Source organism: Lepidochelys olivacea (genome assembly GCF_965140295.1).
Source record: "Lepidochelys olivacea isolate rLepOli2 genome assembly, chromosome: 11".
Lineage (NCBI taxonomy): Eukaryota > Metazoa > Chordata > Testudines > Cheloniidae > Lepidochelys > Lepidochelys olivacea.
In genome coordinates, this window is record NC_140421.1 from 65,503,394 (window position 1) to 65,526,394 (window position 23,001).

Genomic DNA, 23,001 nt, shown 5'->3' on the forward strand with positions numbered 1-23,001 from the left:
ATAGCACTTTTATCTGAAGAGCTTTACAATAGTTAGCTAATGGTACAAACAACAGATCAAAAGATCAATTAAGTGGTCCGCTGAGACCCTCAGCAATTTTCAAGTGGTCTGCGGAAAAAAGTTTGAGAACCACTGGTCTAAATACATTTAAAAGTTTGTAATTTTCTCCCCATTCTCATAAATGCTGAGAAGATTTAAACTAAGATCCATTTCCTGCAGAATTGTTTTTAGCTTAACCATGTAAATAATCTGGTTCACTATTGTAGGGGTGCTCATGAGCACTGCTGCTGTGTTTTTTTTTTGTTTTTTTTTTCAAACCACTGAAATATTTTCTTTGAAAGAACTAAATAATGTATGGAATTTGCACAGTGAAACAGTAGGTCTCATATTTAACATATAGGGTAAAATTAAGTAAACATGATTTTTATTAGATGATGTAACTACAAAGTCATAGTTTATGCTTTATGACAAAAGCAGAGTCATGGTTTTGGCATCTGAGTTTCCTCTCTGCTCTTCCAAACCTGCATTAACTGATCAACTGCGTTCAGTTTACTAATAAGACAAGCCACTTTGAGCGCTACAAAATGTTTCCACTTTTCAGTTTTTTATTGAATAGATTGAGAAAGTAGTTTATCTAGCATATATTCCCACTGGTAAGAGAGTTGCAGGTGTGCATTTTGCATTCGCCTTTAACACAAAGAAAAGTCAATTCTGCACTAAGAGGCTTATAGAGGGCAAAAAGAGCATATTTAAAACTATTGAGCTGAGTGCACAAGTGTTAAGATGATAGCACAGTTGTTCGTAGCATTCAATTTTTAAAGTCTGTTCTAATCTTGTGTTCTTCACACCCGTGCTATTGACAGAGATCTGGTCTTGAAATCAGGTATGAGAACTTGATACAATAACTCCTCACTTAACGTTGTACTTCTGTTCCTGAAAAATGTGACTTTACGCGAAATGATGTTCAGCGAATCCGATTTCCCCATAAGAATTAAATGTAAATGGGGGGGGGGGGGTGGTGGTCAGGTTCCAGGGAAATTTTTTTTTCCAGACAGAAGATTATATATGTATACACACACAGTATAAGCTTTAGACAAACAAACAAACAATTTAATACTGGTACACAGTGATGATGATTGTGAAGCTTGGTTGAGGTGAAGGAGTCAGAGGGTGGGATATTTCCCAGGGAACACCTTACTGCTAAATGATGAACTAGCAATTGGCTGAGCCCTCAAGGGTTAACTCATTGTGGTTAATGTAGCCTCACACTCTACAAGGTAAAAAGAAAAGGAGTACTTGTGGCACCTTAGAGACTAACCAATTTATTTGAGCATGAGCTTTCATGGGCTAAAACCCACTGCCTATTGTATTTTCCACTGCATGCATCCGATGAAGCTATATATATACATACACACAGAGAACATGAAAAAATGTGTTTTGCCATACACACTATAACAAGAGTGATCAATTAAGATGAGCTATTATCGGGGTGGGGAATACCTTTTGTAGTGATAATCAGGGTGGCCCATTTCCAACAGTTGGCAAGAAGGTGTGAGTAACCGTAGGGGGAAAAAAAATAAGCATGGGGAAATAGTTTCACTTCGTGTAATGACCCATCCACTCCCAGTCTTTATTCAAGCCTAATTTAATGGTGACAGAGACACACCGTGTGTGTGTGTGTGGGGTGCATTTCCCCTTTAAGTACGCTGACACCACTCTTAAGTGCACTACCTTGTTAAGTTAATCAGCAAGCTGAGACCACAGCAGCTGCTACCAGGAAGCTCCCTCCATTCCTAGTCCCGTCGTGTGTCCCCCCTGCTCTATGGAGATGGAGTAAGTGGGGTGCAGGAGCAGGGGGAGGCTAATGTCCGGGTTCCCCCACCCCCACAGCAAGCAGGAGGCTCAGAGAGCAGCTCCAAGGCAGAGGGCAGGAGCAGCACATGGCCGTGGGGGGAGGGACAGCTGAAATGCCCATTAATTGATAGCCTGCTGGGCGGCTGACGCACAGGGAACTTAGGGGAGCGGGGAGCTGATAGGGGGGCTGCTGGTCCGCCCTGGTTCCAAGCCCCCACCAGCTAGCTGCAACAGGCTGCTCTTCCTGCAAGCAGTGGACAAAGCAGGCGGCTGCCAAACGAGTGATAAACGAGCACATTCCCTAATTGATCAGCAACGTAGCAATGAAACAATGTTAACCAGGACGACTTTAAGTGAGGAGTTACTGTACATGTAATAATCCTTTCTGTAGCAATTATTATACCTTCCCTGACTAAAACAGTACCCTAATTATTTGAATAGAAACTATTAGATTGCAAGCTATTTCACTGATATACCAAGATGCTTCACTTTGATTTGCAGTGCAGAATTCCTACCACTAAAAAATAAAAGCATCAGCAAACTGTGGTTGTAGGCATCCTCTGAAACTAAGCTGTCTCGCCATAATCCATAAACTGCAGGTGGCAGTTCCAAGCAAAGACCAAAATAAAATCTTTGTGCTTTTCCTGAACAGTGTAGGTTTGTGTCAGTCTTACCTGAGGGAGCTCTGCCATCAAATAGTAGAACCCTTTGTTCTCTTGTCCAAGCAAGGCACTGGCTGGCAAACGTACATCTTCAAAAAACAGCTCTGCTGTGTCCTAAAAATTGTTTTAAATAAAATATCTAATATCAAACTCACTCTTCCTCAGATTTTCCTCTTATCCAGTTCCTGACTTCTACAGCCCAAATTACATATATTCCCTGGAGGCTGTTCGCTTTCAATATAAATTTCATTGAACTGCAACCCACCCTTACAGTCTAATTTAGAATATCCTGCTCTTGCAGTTAAAACTACGAACTGAAGAATTACTACAGCTACATTTGATCTGTACTTAAAGTACCCCAAGGAGTAACAAGTCCTTTTAGATTGCCTCAAAGTCTAGCACACGGTAAGGCTCAGATGACTTACCTGTGCTTTCAGGCCTATTTTTTCCAGCTTGCGTCCTTTGATGAATCCTTTCATTCCATTCTCCACCAGAAAAAGGCTGATCCCATGAGCAGGGGAGCGGGCCTCACGGTTTGTAACAGCAACCACAATCACTAAATCACTCATCCAGCCATTAGTGATGAATACCTGTAAAAAAAAAAAAAAAAAAAAAAACACACCACACACCCCCAAGATGGAATAATGCTGCATGTTAGCTGGCAGGTAGCTAGGAAGAAGATTATAAAGTAGTAGTACACGAACCATCACACACTTCTACAAATGAACAGTATACAAAAAATGAAAGCTGTAAGTAAGTGTCCAAAAGGTTTATAAAGTCCAGATGCATAAAAAAAAACACCAAAGTGCTCCAGAACAGTCTATAAAAGGAGAGATGGGCTCAAGTGGCATAATTCAGATCTGGATTGCAAACAAACACCCCAAAGCTAAAGGGTGCTGGGGTCTGAGGTTCTGGTTGACTCTACCCCATTATAAAGACAGGGGACAGATTAAAAATAAAAGAACCACATTTGTATTTATTTTTTAATATTCCTAAAGTTCAGAGGCATTTAAATTCAGATTTTTAATTCAGTGTTATCTCTATTATAAAGATTCCTTTTATGAACAAGAATGCCAACTAACATGCAGATGACCTCTTCCAAAAGTTAAAATGTTAAGGTATGAAGTGGAAAAATCACTGGGAGGTTCTCCATTACTATAGCAAATCTCTGTAATTCTGTACAATATGCTGTCTACTCATATTTAATATTGTATGAAACACTGACGCATGCTACAGTGGGTGGAAACTTACAGTTGCCTTCGCTGTATTGTATGTTTTAAGTCAAATTCTGATATCACACACACGACAGGCAGAATAGACACAGACATGCCAAGTATAAAAATTAGATTCATATTCGAAACTATGCCAACCAAAGAATGATTGCACTGCCTTGTCTTGCCTAGGTTCAGGCATGCAACCTATTAAGTTTATCTATTTAAAACAGTATCTTTTACTTACGTATGGACAAATACATATAAACACTTATGGTTTTATTACTGCAGTGACCAAAAGCCACAATCTAGACAAGGCCCCACTGTGCTAGGCTCTGCCAACACATAGATTTAGCCCATAAATATGCCTAAAAGTAATAGGCAATTCACAGCAGGAAGAATCTTTGAAATATATTGAAATCAAAATACTATTACTACTTTGTGTTTTCATCCAAAGATTTCAAAGCATTTTTACCCATACAGACAAGAATCAGCACCACCATCACATTACAAATAGGGAAACTGAGGCCCAAGTTGGTATAGAAATGTTCTCAAAGCCCTGGTCTACACTAGGAGTTGAGGTTGAATTTAGCAGCGTTAAATAGATTTAACCCTGCACCCGTCCACACGACGAAGCCCTTTTTTTCGACTTAAAGGGCTCTTGGAAATCGATTTCCTTACTCCACCCCCGACAAGGGGATTAGCGCTGAAATCGGCCTTGCTGGGTTGAATTTGAGATATTGTGGATGCAATTAGACGGTACTGGCCTCCGGGAGCTATCCCAGAGTGCTCCATTGTGACTGCTCTGGACAGCACTCTCAACCCAGATGCACTGGCCAGGCAGACAGGAGAAGGCCCGCAAACTTTTGAAATTCAATTTCCTGTTTGGCCAGTGTGGCAAGCTGCACATGAGTGCAGAGCTCATCAGCAGAGATGACTATGATGGAGTTCCAGAATCGCAAAAGAGCTCCAGCATGGACTGAACAGGAGGTTCAGGATCTGATTGCTGTATGGGGAGAAGAATCCGTGCTATCAGAACTACGTTCCAGTTTTGGAAATGCCAAAACATTCATCAAAATCTCGCAGGGCATGAAGGACCGAGGCCATAACAGGGACCCGAAGCAGTACCGTGTGAAACTTAAGGAGCTGAGGCAAAGCTACTGGAAAACCAGAGAGGCAAACGGCCGCTCTGGGTCAGAGCCCCAAACATGCCGCTTCTATGATGAGCTGCATGCCTTTTTCGGGGGTTCAGCCACCATTACCCCAGCCGTGTTGTCTGACTCCTTCAATGGAGATGGAGGCAATACTGAAGCAGGTTTTGGGGACGATGATGATGATGAAGTTGTAGATAGCTCACAGCAAGCAAGTGGAGAAACCGGTTTTCCCGATAGCCAGGAACAGTTTCTCACCCTGGACCTGGAGCCAGTACCCTCCGAACCCACCCAAGGCTGCCTCCCAGACCCGCCAGGCAGAGAAGGGACCTCTGGTGAGTGTACCTTTTAAAATACTATACATGGTTTAAAAGCAAGCATGTTTAATGATTAATTTGCCCTGGCATTTGCGGCTCTCCTGGATGTACTTCCAAAGCCTTTGCAAAAGATTTCTGGGGACGGCAGCCTTATTCCATCCACCATGGTAGGACACTTTACCACACCAGGCCAGTAGCACTTACTTGGGAATCATTGTAGAACAAAGCATTGCAGCGTATGTTTGCTGGCATTCAAACAACATCCATTCTTTATCTCTGTGTTATCCTCAGGAGAGTGATATCATTCATGGTCACCTGGTTGAAATAGGGTGCTTTTCTTAAGGGGACATTCAGAGGTGCCCATTCCTGCTGGTTTGCCTGCGGCTGAACAGAAATGTTCCCCGCTGTTAGCCACGGGGAAGGGTGAGGGGGTAGCCATGTGCTGGGGGGAGGCAAAATGAGACCTTGGAACGAAAGCACATGTGCTATGGTATGTCATGTTAACAGCAAGGTTTACTGTGAAAGAGTGTACCCATTGTTCTATAAAATGTCTTTTTAAATACCACTGTCCCTTTTTTTCCCCTCCACCAGCTGTATGTGTTTCAAGGATCACAGGATCTTCCTTCCCAGAGGCTAGTGAAGATTAGAAGGCAAAAAAAAAAAAACGCACTCGTGATGAAATGTTCTCTGAGCTCATGATGGCCTCCCACACTGACAGAGCACAGATGAATGTGTGGAGGCAGACAATGTCAGAGTGCAGGAAAGCACAAAACGAATAGGAGGAGAGGTGGCGGGCTGAGGAGAGGGCTGAAGCTGAAAGGTGGCAGCAGCGTGATGAGAGGAGGCAGGATTCAATGCGGAGGCTGCTGGAGGATCAAACTAATACGCTCCAGTGTATGGTTGAGCTGCAGGAAAGGCAGCAGGAGCACAGACCGCTGCTACAGCCCCTGTGTAACCAACTGCCCTCCTCCCCAAGTTCCATAGCCTCCTCACCCAGACAGTTATCCCCCTATTTGTGTGATGAATTAATAAAGAATGCATGAATGTGAAGCACCAATTACTTTATTGCCTCTGCAAGTGGTGATTGAAGGGAGGAGCGGAGGGTGGTTATCTTACAGGGAAGTAGAGTGAACCAAGGGGCGGGGGGTTTCATCAAGGAGAAACAAACAGAACTTTCACACCGTAGCCTGGCCAGTCATGAAACTGGTTTTCAAAGCTTCTCTGATGCACACCACGCCCTCCTGTGCTCTTCTAACTGCCCTGGTGTCTGGCTGTGTGTAACCAGCAGCCAGGCGATTTGCCTCAACCTCCCACCCCGCCATAAACATCTCCCCTTTACTGCTTGCTGTGCGCTCCACAATATCTGTGAGAGTAATAACAGTGGGAATATTGGTTTCGCTGAGGTCTAACCGGGTCAGTAAACTGCGCCAGCGCGCTTTTAAATGTCCAAATGCACATTCTACCACCATTCTGCACTTGTTCAGCCTGTAGTTGAACAACTCCTGACTACTGTCCAGGCTGCCTGTGTATGGCTTCATGAGCCATGGCATTAAGGGGTAGGCTGGGTCCCCAAAGGATAACTATAGGCATTTCAACATCCCCAACGGTTATTTTCTGATCTGGGAATAAAGTCCCTTCCTGCAGCTTTTGAAACAGACCAGAGTTCCTGAACATGCGAGCGTCATGTACCTTTCCCGGCCATCCCACGTTGATGTTGGTGAAACGTCCCTTGTGATCCACCAGTGCTTGCAGCACTATTGAAAAGTACCCCTTGTGCTTTACTTGCCGGCTTGGTGCTCCGGTGCCAAGATAGGAGGGATATGGGTTCCGTCTATTGCCCCACCACAGTTAAGGAATCCCATTGCAGCAATGCTATCCACTGTGACCTGCACATTTCCCAGGGTCACGAACCTTAATATCAGCAGATCTTTGATTGCGTTGGCTACTTGCATCACAGCAGCCCCCATAGTAGATTTGCCCACTCCAAATTGATTCCCGACTGACTGGTAGCTGTCTGGCATTGCAAGCTTCCACAGGGCTATTGCCACTCACTTCTCAACTGTGAGGGCTGCTCTCATCTTGGTATTCATGCGCTTCAGGGCAGGGGAAAGTCAGTCAAAGTTCCATGAAAGTGCCCTTACGCATGCAAAAGTTTCGCAGACACTGGGAATCGTCCCAGACCCGCAACACTATGCGGTTCCACCTGTCTGTGCTTGTTTCCCGGGCCCAGAATCGGCGTTCCACGGCATGAACCTGCACCATTAGCACCATGATGCCTGCATTGCCAGGGCCCATGCTTTGAGAGAAGTCTGTGTCCATGTCCTCATCCCTTTTGTCACTGCGCTGACGTCACCTACTCGCCTGGTTTTGCTTTGCCAGGTTCTGGTGCTGCATATACTGCTGGATAATGTGTGTGGTGTTTAATGCACTCCTAATTGCCAAAGTGATCTGAGCGGGCTCCATGCTTGCCGTGGTATGGCGTCTGCACAGAAAAAAGGCGCGGAACGATTGTCTGCTGTTGCCCACACGTACCCGGGAGCCCATGACAGACAACATGGAGAAATTCTCTATTGAGACAATAGCAGCAGAGCAGAGTTGCAGCGGAAGTGGCGGATGACAATGGTTAGCAGTCCTACTGCACCATCTGCTGAAAGCAGTATGGCATCTGCATGGAAAAAAGGCGCAAAACGATTGTCTGCCATTGCTTTCACGGAGGGAGGGGCGACTGACGACATGTACCCAAAACCACCCGCGACAATGTTTTTGCATCAGGCATTGGGAGCTTAGCCCAGAATTCCAATGGGAAGCAGAGACTGCGGGAACTGTGGGATAGCTACCCACAGTGCACTGCTCCTTAAGTTGATGCTAGCCACGGTAGTGAGGACGCACTCCACTGACTTAATGTGCTTAGTGTGGACATATGCAATCAACTGTATAAAATCGATTTCTAAAAATAGACTTATATAATATTGACCTAATTTCGTAGTGTAGACATACCCTTAGTCTACCTGTTAACCACTACACCCTGTGGTCACCTATGATTCATCGTTTTTAAAAATAATTTTACTAAACCAACTATCCCAATACTCAAAAAAAAATCAAGTACCAGGACAGATCTATAACACTAAGAGGTTTTTAGTTTTAAAAGTTTTCAACTAACAGCAGTGTCATTTAAAAGTTTTTAGAATGACAATCACTTACTTCAATCTTCTTAATTCTTTGTATTAGGGATTAAATGAGATGGGTACACGCTGCCAGCCTTATAGCAGCTCAATATGTGGTTGGCATCTAATATGGAATTTATCCCATACACTGAACAATACATTCACTGAATAAAGATTCCATTTTTATGTTGACGCAGTAAAGGAATAAAGGTTTTAGTTTGTTTCCCTCAACTGACAGGGGAATGCATAGCAGGGTGGCTATTCTGCTACCAACTCCACTGAACTGAGAAACAGTCTGGCCCTTGGCTATATTGTGCAGCCTGACTATACCAGTCAAGGAAAAGAACAAAAATCTTATGATCGGGCTGCCTTTTTGTTCTCCAATAAAAGCTGCAAAGAAGAGTCTGCTCTGCTGATTGACCCATAAATTGTCAGCATCATAAGCTAGATGGCTGGGTAACACGAATTCTTCTATAAGATGTAACTCATAGAAAAGGAAAAACATAGGGGTAGAAACATTAAATTCTGGGAAAGCAGCTGTAGAATGAAATAAATTCTGTCACTAACTGGATGAATTCAGTACCCAAGCACCATAAGTCAGAGCACATCCATTCACATACCTTACTTCCATTCAGAATCCAATCACTTCCATCCTTTTTTGCATATGTTCGTACACCCTGCAAATCACTAAAATTGATTGGCAAGAAAAGAAAGTTATTTAAGAGAACAATCCATCAGTGGCATGAAGTTCATATTTAAAAAATAATCCTAGTATAAAATAATGAAGAGCCTAGAACTCCCTGTGGATAGCGCTACGTACAATAGGATTCAGGGATGTATTAAAAAGGGACGAGAGAATATTATGGAAACCACAAGTGTGTTATGTCTATGAATGATGAATCTCTGCATCTTCAGTACAGCACATGGTTCTACTTCAAAGTGAGATACCGTCTCACAGCCGAAGTACCATGTGCACAAATAATATCTATTAGCTCTGCAGCATCTTATGTTGACATGGCCCACCAATTTAGGGCTGCCCCAGAAAGCAGATATCAGCCACTCAGCTTGGCACCCTCCACATATAGTTAGAGGTCAGCTTATGGTTCTCATGCAGAGAGACTTTTGCTGTCTAGGACCAGCGGGGACACAGCATAGAAGGCACAGCTCCCCACTGGGCTCCCCTCTGCTTAGCAGATTGAAGAGAATAATCCTGAATCAGTAATCTACCCAATAATCCTACTGTCTGCCCTTATAGGAATGGCGTACAGGAAAGAGAACTCTATCCTATACAGGATTCAGGGACAAGGAAATAGGCCCTCTTGCCAAATTCTGACAGCATTATATGGAATAAGTCAAGCCTTCTTTACTAAGTTATTACATTTCACATTAAAGAATGTCCATGCAACAAGTAGGCTAGTGACTGTTTATGGAGAATCTAAAACAAACACAAAACCCTATTTGTCCTAGGGCTGATGACAAGTTCATGGGTTTGGAACAGGCATCCTGAAATGACAAAGCATAAAACAGCAATGCATAATTAAAGGTTATTTTTGTGGTTCTACCTATTCCGGGCTACTGCCTAATCAGTAAGATGGTCATAACTATGAAACGCAAAGTTTTTACACAGTGAGATTAGGTAAGCAACATGTATGTAAAGCCCACCTGTTATCCTTTCCGCCTTACCTGCCAGCCCCAGGTTCTGTCATGGCTATAGCACCAATACGTTTGCCTGCAGACATTTCAGGGATAAACCGTTCAATCTGTTCTTCTGAGCCATAGTTTGCAATATAGGGCATGACAATATCTGAATGAAGGCTGAATCCTGGGCCAGTACAATTAACATACATCCTTGAAGAGTAAAAGTAAACTTTAGAGAAAATGTGACAGTGATTGATCTGTTGAATTTTACACTGTTAAAACCAGAGAACCAAAACTCAAAGAAATGTACACTAAAAGCCCTCAAAATGACTAACACAATTTTAACTTGGGACATCCATGTTTTTATTTATAGAATGTACTTTCACTGCCAAACCATTGGCTCACCCACCAGTCTAAGGAGAACATTTCCCCTCCTCTCCCAGCAGTCCTAAAAATATACTACTATGATATTTAGTAAAATCATCTGAAATATCTAAAGTAGGGGGTACTTATGCCTGTCTAAATTATCACTTCTGTGAAAGGAAAAGATTATTACGGTCTGTGAACACACTCTCCTTACAATAGGAATCAGGAAATCATATGAACAAATACAATCTTTTAACGATACCAACTGGATTCTTGCTGCAGTGTCTTGTACTTACTGCTCCTCCCAGACCACTGCTGAAGAGAGTAGATCCCCTCCAATGCCACCATGTTTTTCTGATACATTGACACCCAGCAGTCCCTGTTGTCCAGCTTTTTCCCACAGCTCCCTGCTCACTTGGCCAGCCTTCTCCCATCTGCAAATGATACAGGAATGCAAAGTTAGTGGACTTCCCCTCCTATTTGCCACAGCTGCTGCTTTACACCATAAAATCTGCTACGAAGTTTCAGTGCTTAAGAATAAGACTTTCAGTCTCAGAAACCAATCTACAACACATGAGGTAACATAAAACAGGCATGTGTATTTTGCCAGCTGGGGAGAGGTAGGCTCCTTGGACTCATGCAATGTACTTAGGATCTGTAGTCTCCCAGTCTATGCATTAATGATTAAGTTGCCACCACAGAATTACATGCAGTATGGTAGGTGGTAAAAAGCTAACTTCTGCTTCCAATTTATAACCTGCAATTTCCTTAACTTTTATACCTGATAAATTTGCGGAACACTACCTCAGATGAGTTGATTTTTGTGGTACTTTGGTAAATTGACAGCAGAGGAGCTTCTGGTGATAGTCCTTAGATTTTAATTCGGAAGGAGAATTAAAGAGTCATGGCAGAAGTTCCCTATCTGTGAAACTTTCTCCCTCAGGCTGTCTGCAAGAGCCAGAGTTGGATGGACTTGAAGATGCAGTGCAAGGCTCATCTTTTCAGCCACACAGACTAGTTTGGAGGCCTTTTATCAGCTGCAACTGAAATGGATGTAAAGTGTAAGCAACAGACACTTCACTGAGCAAGCACTTTGAGAAAGTAGTAGAAGAAATATCAAAGAAAGAGTGTTTTGCAAAAGCAAGATACATTACACTATAAAACACTGCATGTGCTAGAAGACTTAATGAGATCCACACCTTCCTACTTCTTTGGATGATACTTTTCCTTGGATTATTAGCTTAAAATTTGAAGGATGAACCCATCTTCATGGAGAGCAGAGATCTCCAAACTATGAGGCACGGATGAACGTTTGGGGGAGGGAAGGGGGTGGCAGGGTGTGGCCAGGCCCCACAGAGGCCAGGCAGGGAGTGCCACCCAGCCTCACTGTGCCCCAGCCCCACTCCTGGCTTTGGCCCCTGGCTCTTGCTCAGCCCCCAGCCACGGCTCCCAACCGTGACTCCACTCCAGGCCCCAGCCTCAGCCCCAGCCCTAACTCCACTCCCAGCCCCTGGCCCGCAGCCCAGCTGCAGCCCCACTCCAAGCTGCGGCTCGCAACCACAGCTCCGTGAGGAGAGACAGATCGTAGCACAGGTAAGGGGGGGCGGGGTGCAAGGTAAAAAGTTTGGGGATCACAGCCTTAGAAAGACATGCACGGGTGGGCTGTCCCACTGGTTCTTTATCCAGGCAGTTCAAACTACTCCTCAATCCCTCCCCCACTTCAGATAGCCCACATAAGTTTCTCTCCCAAACACTCCCTGTGTTTTTCATTCACTCCAAACTCTATTCCTTCCAAGCAACATTTGCGATGAGCTCTCATACCTCCAAATCACGCCCCCACCAAACAAACAAAAAACAAAACACACATTTTCCACAATGCCTGTGTTTGCTAACATACACAGTAGCCCCTCCATGTCTGCCCAGCCACTTACTATGCGTTACCATTAAACCCATTTGTTCCTTTACAGTCGGATTTTTCAAAAGCATCTAAATGCTGCAGGTGCAAAAATCCAATTGGCCTTATCTTCCAGGGGGAAGAAAGGATGTTACTAACTTGAGGTAAAATCCTAGGGAAGACAAGGCAGTAGATCAATTTTACACAAGCTAAAGACTTGTCTTCCCTAGGATTTTACCATGCATTAGCTAGCTTGAGTTAAGAATGCATTTTTTTCCCTAGTGAAGATGCAGCCTTTGAAAATCAGTAGTCCTAAGTCACTTAGTGTGTGATTCCATGTTGACAGATGTTTGGCTGCATGTGTGCTGCCCCAGCCCTATGCAGACAGCTGGCACAGCAGACCTCGACCAAACCACCCAATGAGCACAAGATCAGTTAAGGGACAAAGGCACCCAGCCAGGCTTATTGTCAATGAAGCCCGGTACTAGTATCTCGCAGACTCCACCAGACCACTAATACACTTATGCCCGTAACAATGGACCAGCTCAGTGAACGGCGGGACTTTCCATTCCTCCCCAGGTCAGGCAAAGATAGTCACTCTGAGCTACATCTTTATACCCCAATACAAAAGTTAGTACTGCTCCTCTGACATAGTTACAGCGCTGTGATGTGGCTAGTTATTACCCATTACCTTGCACATGTTGGTTCTATCAAAACATTTTTATTTCGAACTGTTATCCTGACCTTCTCTCTTAGGAGGGGTCAGTGTGTTCCTGTTATCCTTGGGGAATGTTTTTGTACCATACTTGATACTGGGATGTTCTGGTACCACTTGATATCGGGATGCGTTTGCGTGAGTACTTTGACTAGCACTTCTTAGGAATGTGTATTTTTGCAATATTAGCCCTGTTGCCAAATTCTGTAAGCAGGTCCTGCCTCAGACCAGGCCTCTGATACAAGGGCTTATGTCTCAGGCTCTATTCCTACTACAAGGTGCTTTTGAAAATCTGACACCAAGCTCTTCAGGGCAGAGACTCTGCATATTAAGAATATAAAAGCTGCCATACTGGGTCAGACCATGGTCCATCTCACCCAGTATCTATCTCCGACCGAAGCCTGTACCAGAGCTTCAGTGGGAATGTACTGAACAGGGCAATTATGGAGTGACCACACCTGATTTCCTGGCTTCTGACAGTCAGAGGTTTAGGGTTGCCCCTAGCATTGGGCTGTGTCTCTGCCCATCTTGGCTAATGGTCGTTGATGGATCTATCCTCCAGAAACTTATCCAGTTCTTTCTGAACCATGTTACACTTTTGCCCATCACAACATCCCACATCAGTGAGTTCCACAGGTTAGTTGTGCATAGTGTAAAAAAAAAAAAAAAAAAAAGTACTTTCTTGTTTGCACTAAATCAGCTGCCTATTAATTTCATCAGGTGATGAGTGGTTTTTGTATTGTATGAAAGGGTAAATAAAACTCCTCTATTCACTTTTTCCACATTCTTCATTTTATAGACCTCTATCATCATTTCCCCCCTGCCCCGTTGTCCCTTTTCTAAGCTTACTAGTCCTTATCTTTATGGTCTCTCCTCATATGGAAGCCATTCCATACCCTTAATCATCTTTGTTGCCCTTCTCTGAACCTTTTCCAGTTCCACTATACCTTTTTTGAGATGGGGTGATCAGAACAGGATATTCAAAGTGTGGGTACATCATGAATTTATATAGTGGTACTATATTTTGTCTTATTTTCTATCCCTTTCCTAATAGTTACTGTCATACTGTTAGCCTTTTTGACCACTGCTGCGTGTTGACTGGAAATTTTCAGAGAACTATCCAAGGTGACTCCAAGATCTCTTTCTTGGGTGGCAACAGTTAATTTAGAACCCATTATTAATATGTATAGTTGGGATTACTTTGCACTTATCAACTTTTAATTTCATATGCCATTTTGTTGCTCAGCCACGCAGTTTTGTGAGATCCCTCTGTAACTCCTCACAGTCTGCTTTGGACTTGAATAATTTTGTATTGTCTGCAAACTTTGCCACTAACTATTCACCCCCTTTTCCACATCACTAAATTACTCTACTGGAAAGAGCCATGTCCATCTATAGTTTTACATAAGTAACGAATAATAGCTGGAGGTTACAGGGACTGGCATGTAAGTTTTAAAGGGACATTGTCACCTTGAAATCTAGTCAGTTGCAAAAAATAATTAAAGTAGTGTCAGGTTCTACACCTGCCATAATTCCAGTACAATTTTTTTTTCTTTGGCTTTACAGACATTTTCCCATTTTATAAGTGTTTCTTTCCCCTGTTGCTGTGTGAAAAGACCCATGCTAGCAACAGAAGGAAAGTGACTGACTTTACAGAGAAGGGGAATGTGACTACCCATAAAGCACTCTCAAACGTACAAAGTAAATTTAAAAAAAAAACCTCTCTTCTAATCTCAGTTATATTAGCAATTGGTCTTACTTGTAACAGTAAGAAGTGAAAATTTCAGACATGAGAATGATTTTAAGTTGATGGAGTTTTATAGTCTCTATTTGGTTTGGTTGAATGGCATTGCTCAGTAACTATAAATGGAAGAAGAGAAGCTATATTAAGCCCCAAGGGAAGGGATCATCTTTTTGTTTGTGTCTGTTCAGGGCTTATCTCAGTGGGATACTGGTCTATGAGTAAGGCCCCTTGGTGCTATGGTAATACAAATAAATAATATTTGTTTGTGAAAGTTTGTAGCATTCTCTCATGTTTATCTTCTGGAGATTGTACAGAAACAGAACAGTAATTACAGACAGAGAGAAATTCCAGGTGGAGGAGTTGGAGAAAGGAGGGGGAAGGAATGAAATAAATGTGAAAATATGAAATATATTAAATCCACTTTTTTATTGTTTGCTTTCCCAGTCCAGAACTAATACAGTTGCTTAAATCTTTGGTTGGAAGATGGTCCCTATTGGAAAATGGGACAATCTACTGTTTATGGTTTTGCAGACATGCACTGTAGTCCTCGAAAGAACAATCACCATATCTGAGGTACAGCTAGCCTTCTGGGCTAACTGGCTAAATTTAAGCGGGAGAACACCATCCCATATTTCACCCCATTACCCTCACTACCAGAATTAAAGACAACTGTTTGATATTAACCCGCTAAGACTTGATTATCTTGAAATTAATTCTGAAATGAAGCTGCTCTCCTAGAACCATACCCTTTTTTTTTTTTTTCCAAACAGTTTTCAAAACTGGAATTTGGACTAGGAGATTACAAAACAAAAATACACTAAGGATCATGCCTGAAACAAGCTAGCTACACCAAATATAGCAATGGAACTATGAGGGGGATGAATAGATCAGGGGACAGGTAACTGAAATCTTTCACTTCTAGACTGCTGTTCCAGCCCTGGCTGGGAGCAATGCAAAATCATTACCATCTGGTGTCTCGGTTGTGACCTCTAGAAGAGCTAATTTTAGGACTGGTCTACACACAAAATTGCACTAAAATAACACTCTTTTAATACACATATTTTGTTATTTTTGTGCAAATGTGCGTGTGTAGACACATATTTCAACTAAAAGTGTCCTATTTTTACTGAGCTAAAACAGGGTTGGTTGTTTAACCAACTTCATCTCATTTTAATTTAGCTAATAAAACAACAAAAACAACCCCACTTTAACTCAGTCAGAACAGAACACTTTTACTCTGAAGTAAGAGTGCCCACACAGAGACTTGCACATAAATAAAAGTGAATTAAAACTGAGTTAGCTGTTTTGGGGCAAGTTTTTGTATACACCAGCCATTAAGTCCACTTTTCAGGGGACAGATATCCACAATATAAAAACCAACACAACTAACACCTTTAGATTGTAAGCTCTTTGGAGCAAGAGCTGGTCTTCTTGTTCTGGGTTTGTAGAGTGCCTAGGATCCTGGTCCATGATTGGGACTCCTAGGCACTATTACAATGCAAATAATAAAAAGTGATAATACTGAAAGCCTCAGCAACGTTAACGAAGAGATTAAACTACCTTTTCATCCCTAGAGGCAAGGCAAACTTCTACAGAAGTTGCATTTTACTGTCTTCTGCATTTGTTCCTGTAAATAATGAGCACCTAGCTCAGGGGTGGCCAACCTGAGCCTGAGAAGGAGCCAGAATTTACCAATGTACATTGCCAAAGTAATACATCAGCAGCCTCCCATCTGCTCCCCCGACCCCCTCTCCCAGGGCCTCCCACCCACCAGCAGCCCCACCAATCAGCACCTCCTCCTCCCTCCCTGCACCTGTTTTGTGGTGTGCAGGAGGCTCTGGGGGAAGAGAGGGGAGGAGCGAGGGCATAGCAGGTTCAGGGGAGGGGGCAGGAAGGGGTGGAGAGGGGGCAGGGCCTGTGGCAGAGCCAGGGGTTGAGCAATGAGCACCCCCTGGCAAGTTGGAAAGTTGGCGCCTATAGCACCAGCCCCGGAGTCGGTGCCTATACAAGGAGCCACATATTAACTTCTGAAGAGCTGCATGTGGTTCTGGAGCCACAGGTCGGCCACGACTGTGTTAGCTAATCAACCTGGCATCCTTTCATGAGAAATACAGAAAGTGCTTCTTTTGTTTTGCTTTACAAATATAACCATGTACTTTTTTTCTTCCTTCAAACATGTGATGTAGGAGATATGCAAACCAAGATATATATAATATACAAGCCAATAATACAATTTTTTTAAAATTAAAATAAACTCTACCGTTTGCTTCTTATACTCAGAATATTATTCCCAGAGAGTTCTGTGAAACAGCCTGGAATTAGTAGGCAACATAAAATATCTGAACTATATCTTACTCTGCATGATAAGGGACCACTGCTTCCTGGAAGAATTTCCTCACACTTTCCCTGAAGATATCATGATCCGAAGAGAAGATCCTTCGAGTTCCAATATCCATTAATGTTTTAGCAGAAGATGTTTCTTGACGTACCAACTCATGATTTTCAGTCTGCAGACACCTAAAAAGAGACAGTCAGAGCAGTTGTCAGGAATGCTACCTAACTTTTTTAAACAGTTAATGCCTATCTTGGTCAAATACTTGTGGGCACAATGAATGGCACTGGCCTTCCAAAAGAACATAGGAGCAGAAGGGAACTCCTGGGTCACCAAGTCCAGACTCCTGGTATTGCAGGCAAACCCCGCATAGAATTCTGTTCATAAATTTTCAACGCGGAAGTTTAATAGACATGGACATTTGGCCATTATGCTACTTGGCGTGATTGACAACCAGAAAAAAAAAAAAAAAAAACGAGATCAGTACAGCAAGAGGCTGTTTCAGGTCAACTTTGACATGCATTCGTTACAGCTACACAGACAGGCTAGAATGAACCATTCCAAAAAACACACTGATGCAGGGCTAAGGTCCAACAGCAGCAGTCCCTCACTTTCAAATTCAATCAATACCATCATCGTTCAATATTAAATTACAAATAAAACTCAACAATTAAACTCTGCTGCTTCTTTTGCCACCCATGCTCAGGGTCTAACTGATCATCCTATCTGGGGTCAGGAAGGAATTTTTCTTGGAGTCAGATTGGCAGAGACCTTGGGGTTTGGGGTTCTTTTGCCTTCCTCTGCAGCATGGGGCACAGCTCACTCGCAGGTTTAAACTAGTGTAAATGGTAGAGTCTCTGTAACTTGAAGTCTTTAAATCATGATTTGAACACTTCAGTTACTCAGCCAGAGGTTAGAGGTCTATTACAGCAGCGGGCAAGGTTGTGGCCTGAAATGTGCAGGAGGTCAGACTAGATGATCATGATGGTCCCTTCTGACCTTAAAGTCTATGAGTCTAACTAGGTTGTGCAGCAAGAGCCATCCCCTCCTCCCTCTCTGATAAACAGAGCTCTAAAAATAAGAGGCATCATCTTTTTAAAAAGTTCAAAAGTGAAACAGCACTAAACCTCAGCTGATAAACCCACAACCACAAATACATTTTAAAAATTAGAGAGACAAGGTGGATGAGTTTCAGAGTAGAAGCCATGTTAGTCTGTATTCCCAAAAAGAAAAGGAGTACTTGTGGCACCTTAGAGACTAACAAATTTATTTGAGCATAAGCTTTCGTGAGCTACAGCTCACTTCATCGGATGCATTCGATGAAGTGAGCTGTAGCTCACGAAAGCTTATGCTCAAATAAATTTGTTAGTCTCTAAGGTGCCACAAGTACTCCTTTTCTTTTTAAGGTGAATGAGGTAATGTCTTTTATTGGACCAATCTTCTGCTGGAAAGAGAAACAAGTTTTTGAGCGACACAGAGCTCTTCTTCAGGTCTGGTAAAGGTACTCAGAGCTAAATACAAGGTGTTTTTGTCTCTTCTTTTGTGAGCTCATTCAAGAGCATAGTGATTGTCTGGTTTCACCCACATAGTTGTTATGAGGTGTTATTAGAGAGGAAACACCCACCCCCTGCCCAACCTCCCCAAGGGCTCACCATCAGAAGCAAGCTCCCCACAGACCAGGACCCACCAACTCAAAGCGGCAGCAGACCCTGGCAGAACAACAGATGCAAAACCTGCAGACATACCTCCACTGCTACGATGATCAACACCCCTTTCCCCCCTGAGACGCCTTTCAAGATTCATGGATCCTACACATGTCTATTGCAACACATGGTATACCTCATCCATTGCAATAAATGTCTGAACAACTACTTGGGTGAATCAGATAATCACTACGTTCTCAAATGAACTCACAAAGGAAAATTATAAAAGACAAACACACCCTATCACCTGTGGGTTAACGCTTTCACAAAGTGATCACTCTATATCTGACCTGTCAGTCCTCGTCTCAAAGGAAACCTGCACAACACTTTCAAAAAATGAGCCTGAGAGCTTAAATTCATAACTACGCTAGATACTAAAATTTCATGGACTGGACACACTGGATTTATGGCTTATTACAACAATCTGTAACCCACTACTCCCCTCCCCCTTTTTGTCCTATGACTGCAGAGGTGTTAATGGGCCAGTCCACCTCAACCAGTGGTACAGGGCCCTCTGGGGGGCCGTGAGCAGGTTTCAGGGGTCCGCCAAGCAGGGCCAGCATGAGACTCACTGGGGCCCAGGTGAGAAAGCTGAAGCCCCAACGCATGGGTCTGAAGTCCGAGGCCTTGAGCCCCAGCACCCAGGGCTGAAGCCAAAGCCCGAGCAGTTTAGCTTCATGGGGGCCCCAAGCAATTGCCCCGCTTCCTACCCCATAACACAGGTCCTGGCTTTTATATGCAGAAAGCCAGTTGTTGTGCCACAGGTGGGCCGTGGAGTTTTTATAGAAAGAAAAAGGTTGAGAACCCCTGCCTTAGACTACGTGCTAACTACCTACGCTAAACAATATGTTTACACAGATTGTACCTTGCATGTAGCTGTGACATTCTGAATACCTTTCCCAGACCCAAAGAAGAGCTCCCTGTAGCTCAAAAGCTTGTCTCTGTCACCAACAGAAGTCAGTCCAATAAAAGATATTACCTCACCCACATTGTCTCTCAAATATTCTGGGACCAACACGCTAGAACAACACTGCATATTTTAAAAAATAGCCAAGGAGAGGCTAACAGCAATATCTGGGGTTTAAATGACCAAAATAATAAAAGGTCCCTCCAAAGATTATGGATAAGATTTTTATCCTGACAGACATCACTATATAGTAGTTATCCCATGAATTAGTCTCTTTGGGGTTTTTCCTTTTTGGTCAGTATCTTGTTTTACAGTACAGTCTTGCTAACTTACACATTTTTAAAAAAGAAATCTTGCTGCTTTCACAGCAAAGATTTGTCAAATGGCTGAAGTAAAGTTCTGTAGTTTAATGCTGTGATTCTTTTTAAGTACAAATGCCACAGTACACTAGGAACTGCATAAATAAAAGCAAGCTACAGTTAGCAGAATGGACTCTCCAATACAGACTAGTTTGTTCACCTTGGGCCCAACCCTCTGAACATTTATTACCAAGCATGGTGCTCGAGACTGTACAGAGTTGCACAAGTCTCAAGCACAACATTCAATGGTGTTTGTAGGATCATGCCCTTATTGGCCAACCTGTAATGCAGTGATTGATCCCGACATTGGTTTCAAGCCTTACACAGGATTTGAAATGTAGGAAGTAGTATATAGGTTATTGTAATGACATTTGTATGCAATACATTACTGCAATCTATTTATTCTATATTTTGTATTTTTTTCCAAACACAAAATAAATACACCCCAACCCTATACACACACATACAAACCCCAACTAAAAAAAAAACCAATAAAACCATAGGGTTACATTTTTAAAACTAAACTAAACCCCCCCTGGGTAGTCATGCTGGGGGACAGAGGCTGTATTCTGCACTGTCATGGGATGGTCTCCAAGATCTAACAGGTCTTTTCCTCCACTCTCCTATGATCCTAAATCACAAAACTTTAGAATAAAAGGAGATGTTGGTGTGTTACCCACAACTACATTTTCAACTTTAAAGATCTACTGAATGTATTTTTTAAAATTCTTAGCTTTTAGACATGTGTACTGTGTACCGAGCTCAAGGTGGGCACACTCAAGAGACTAATTATATAAATAAAAATCTCAAATAATTTGGGGACATGAGCTTCTTGAAAGATTTTTGGGTGAATTCTGACTGTGAAAACAACAAAGTTTGCCTGGGTGTAGCTTTGTCATTATCTGAAATCGCCATGCTGGCAGTATCTGGACCAAAGGTCACAGCTACTTTCCCTCTAAAGAACTGCCTTCACGTGGGAGTTATTCCCGAAAACGTGCTAAAATTCACACCCCTACCTTAATAAAAATTAACCTTCAAGAGTAGACAAGCCCTAAGAGATGCAGTGTGACAGAGAATCCAACAGAGAGGCACAAAATAAGCAAGCACCATTAGGAGGAGAGCGGAGACCTGAGCACTCCCAAACTTAGGACAACTTTGGATCTGGATGGGGACTTCACAGCTGGGCCACAGCCAATGCCAAAGCCTGATCCAAACCCATCCCAAACCAGGGAGAGCCCAGATCACCCCAAGACAAACCTTGATCCAACCTACCCAAAATCTGTGGGAGCCCAGATCGCTAGCATTATTCTGTCGGTTAATATACCCTTGTTTATGGTATGGTTCAAAGACCCTGGTCTGGGCCCTGTTGCACGGCAGCTGTACACACTACACACAGAAATAGTGCACGCGCACACAGTACACAAAGAACACACTGTACACACACACAGCGCACACTGTACACAGTCACTACACACCGAGCACACTGTACACCAGCAATATACACTACACACAGACACACACTAAAAGAAAAGGAGGACTTGTGGCACCTTAGAGACTAACAAACCTATTTGAGCATCAGCTTCCGTGAGCTACCGCTCACTAAACAGTGCGCACACACAAAACACAAACGGTACACACACAGAACACACAAATAGCGCACACACCCCATACACTGACAGTACACACACACACACACACCCCCACACACACACAGAGCCCGGAGTGGCCGGCACCCTCCATTCATTCGCGGCCGGAGCCGCCCGGCTCGGGCGCCCGCCGCTCTCCCGCCCAGCGGAGGCTGCTGCTCCGCCGAGCCTCGGGGTTTCCCCAGCCCGCGCGGCCCTGCCCCGCGGAGACCGGGAGGCCCGGCCGCGGCGCTGGCTGAGCCCGGCCGCCGCCGCCGCCCGGCCCCGGAGCGCTCACCTGGCCGGCGGCCGGGCCCCCAGCGGGCAGAGCGGCCGCAGGGCTCGGCTCAGCAGCAGCAGCCGCCGCGCCGCCATCTCGCCGGGCCTGGCTGACGGAGTGGGCCGCCCGCTGGGGCGCCCTCTCGCGGGCAGCGCGCACCCCGCCCGCCCGCCGCCGCCGCCGCCCGGCTGGTGTGTGACACGCCCCGCACACCCGCCCTGCCAGTGAGCAGCACACGAAGCTGCACCCTCTGCCAGTCAGCAATACACACAGGCACACACCCCTACACCCCCTGCTACTGTGAAACACCCATACACCTAGCCACACACAGCTGCCCGGCCTGCCAGGGTGTACTACACACAGCCACACAATACCTCCCTGCCTGTGTGGGGACACCTACACACACATACCCTGTCAGTGTGAAACACACACCCCCTACACCCTACTAGTGTGCAACCCCCACAGCTACTCACACTTACATCTCCTACCAGAGTGCCTAGCCCCCTGCCAGTGTGAGACACAGCACCTGTCAGTATGCAACACACACAGCCTGCCACACCCCATGCCAGCCTGTGACACGCACACCTACACCCCCGGACAGTATGCAACACACACAGCCACATATTAGGGTTGGCACCTAGCTGCTTATTGCACTGCCTTGCTGGTTAAAAGATTTAATGTGCCAGGATTTATTTTCATTTGTGACACATTAGAGTACTCTTCAATTCACACTCCCATAGTCTGGGCTGCAGTGCCATGTTACGATAAGGTAAGAAAAAAATGATAACATAAAAATACATATATTGTGTTATTGTGTGTTAAATGGTCAAAACAACATTTCAGTAATAGCTACAGTCAACACTAAGATCCTTTTGTTAGTGGGGGTGGATGCTGGTTTTTCTGCTTCTTGGAGGTGGCAACCCTAGTGGAATGTCAGAACCACAACACACGGAGAGCCACACAGCACGCCTATCTCTTCTACCAGTATGAAACACATACAAACATACATACCCTCACACTGAGCCAAAACACACAACTTACCCCTGAGTGTGCAGCCCACACAGCCACATACCTCACTA

General features: G+C 44.0%; 1 protein-coding gene across 1 annotated transcript in view; it reads right to left on the minus strand.

Moving 5' to 3' along the window:
• Positions 1-22,063, minus strand: part of ACADL (acyl-CoA dehydrogenase long chain) — a 32,032-nt gene extending 9,969 nt beyond the window's left edge. The window contains exons 1-7 of the mRNA XM_084643028.1: positions 21,941-22,063; positions 17,072-17,233; positions 10,660-10,797; positions 10,043-10,207; positions 8,980-9,046; positions 2,942-3,106; positions 2,529-2,630 (exon numbers count right to left, since the gene is read on the minus strand). Coding sequence (XP_084499154.1) covers positions 2,529-2,630; positions 2,942-3,106; positions 8,980-9,046; positions 10,043-10,207; positions 10,660-10,797; positions 17,072-17,233; positions 21,941-22,017 — 876 coding nt within the window. The 5' untranslated portion in view covers positions 22,018-22,063. The remainder of the gene's footprint in view (positions 1-2,528; positions 2,631-2,941; positions 3,107-8,979; positions 9,047-10,042; positions 10,208-10,659; positions 10,798-17,071; positions 17,234-21,940) is intronic.
• Between the last annotated feature and the right edge of the window lie 938 nt (positions 22,064-23,001).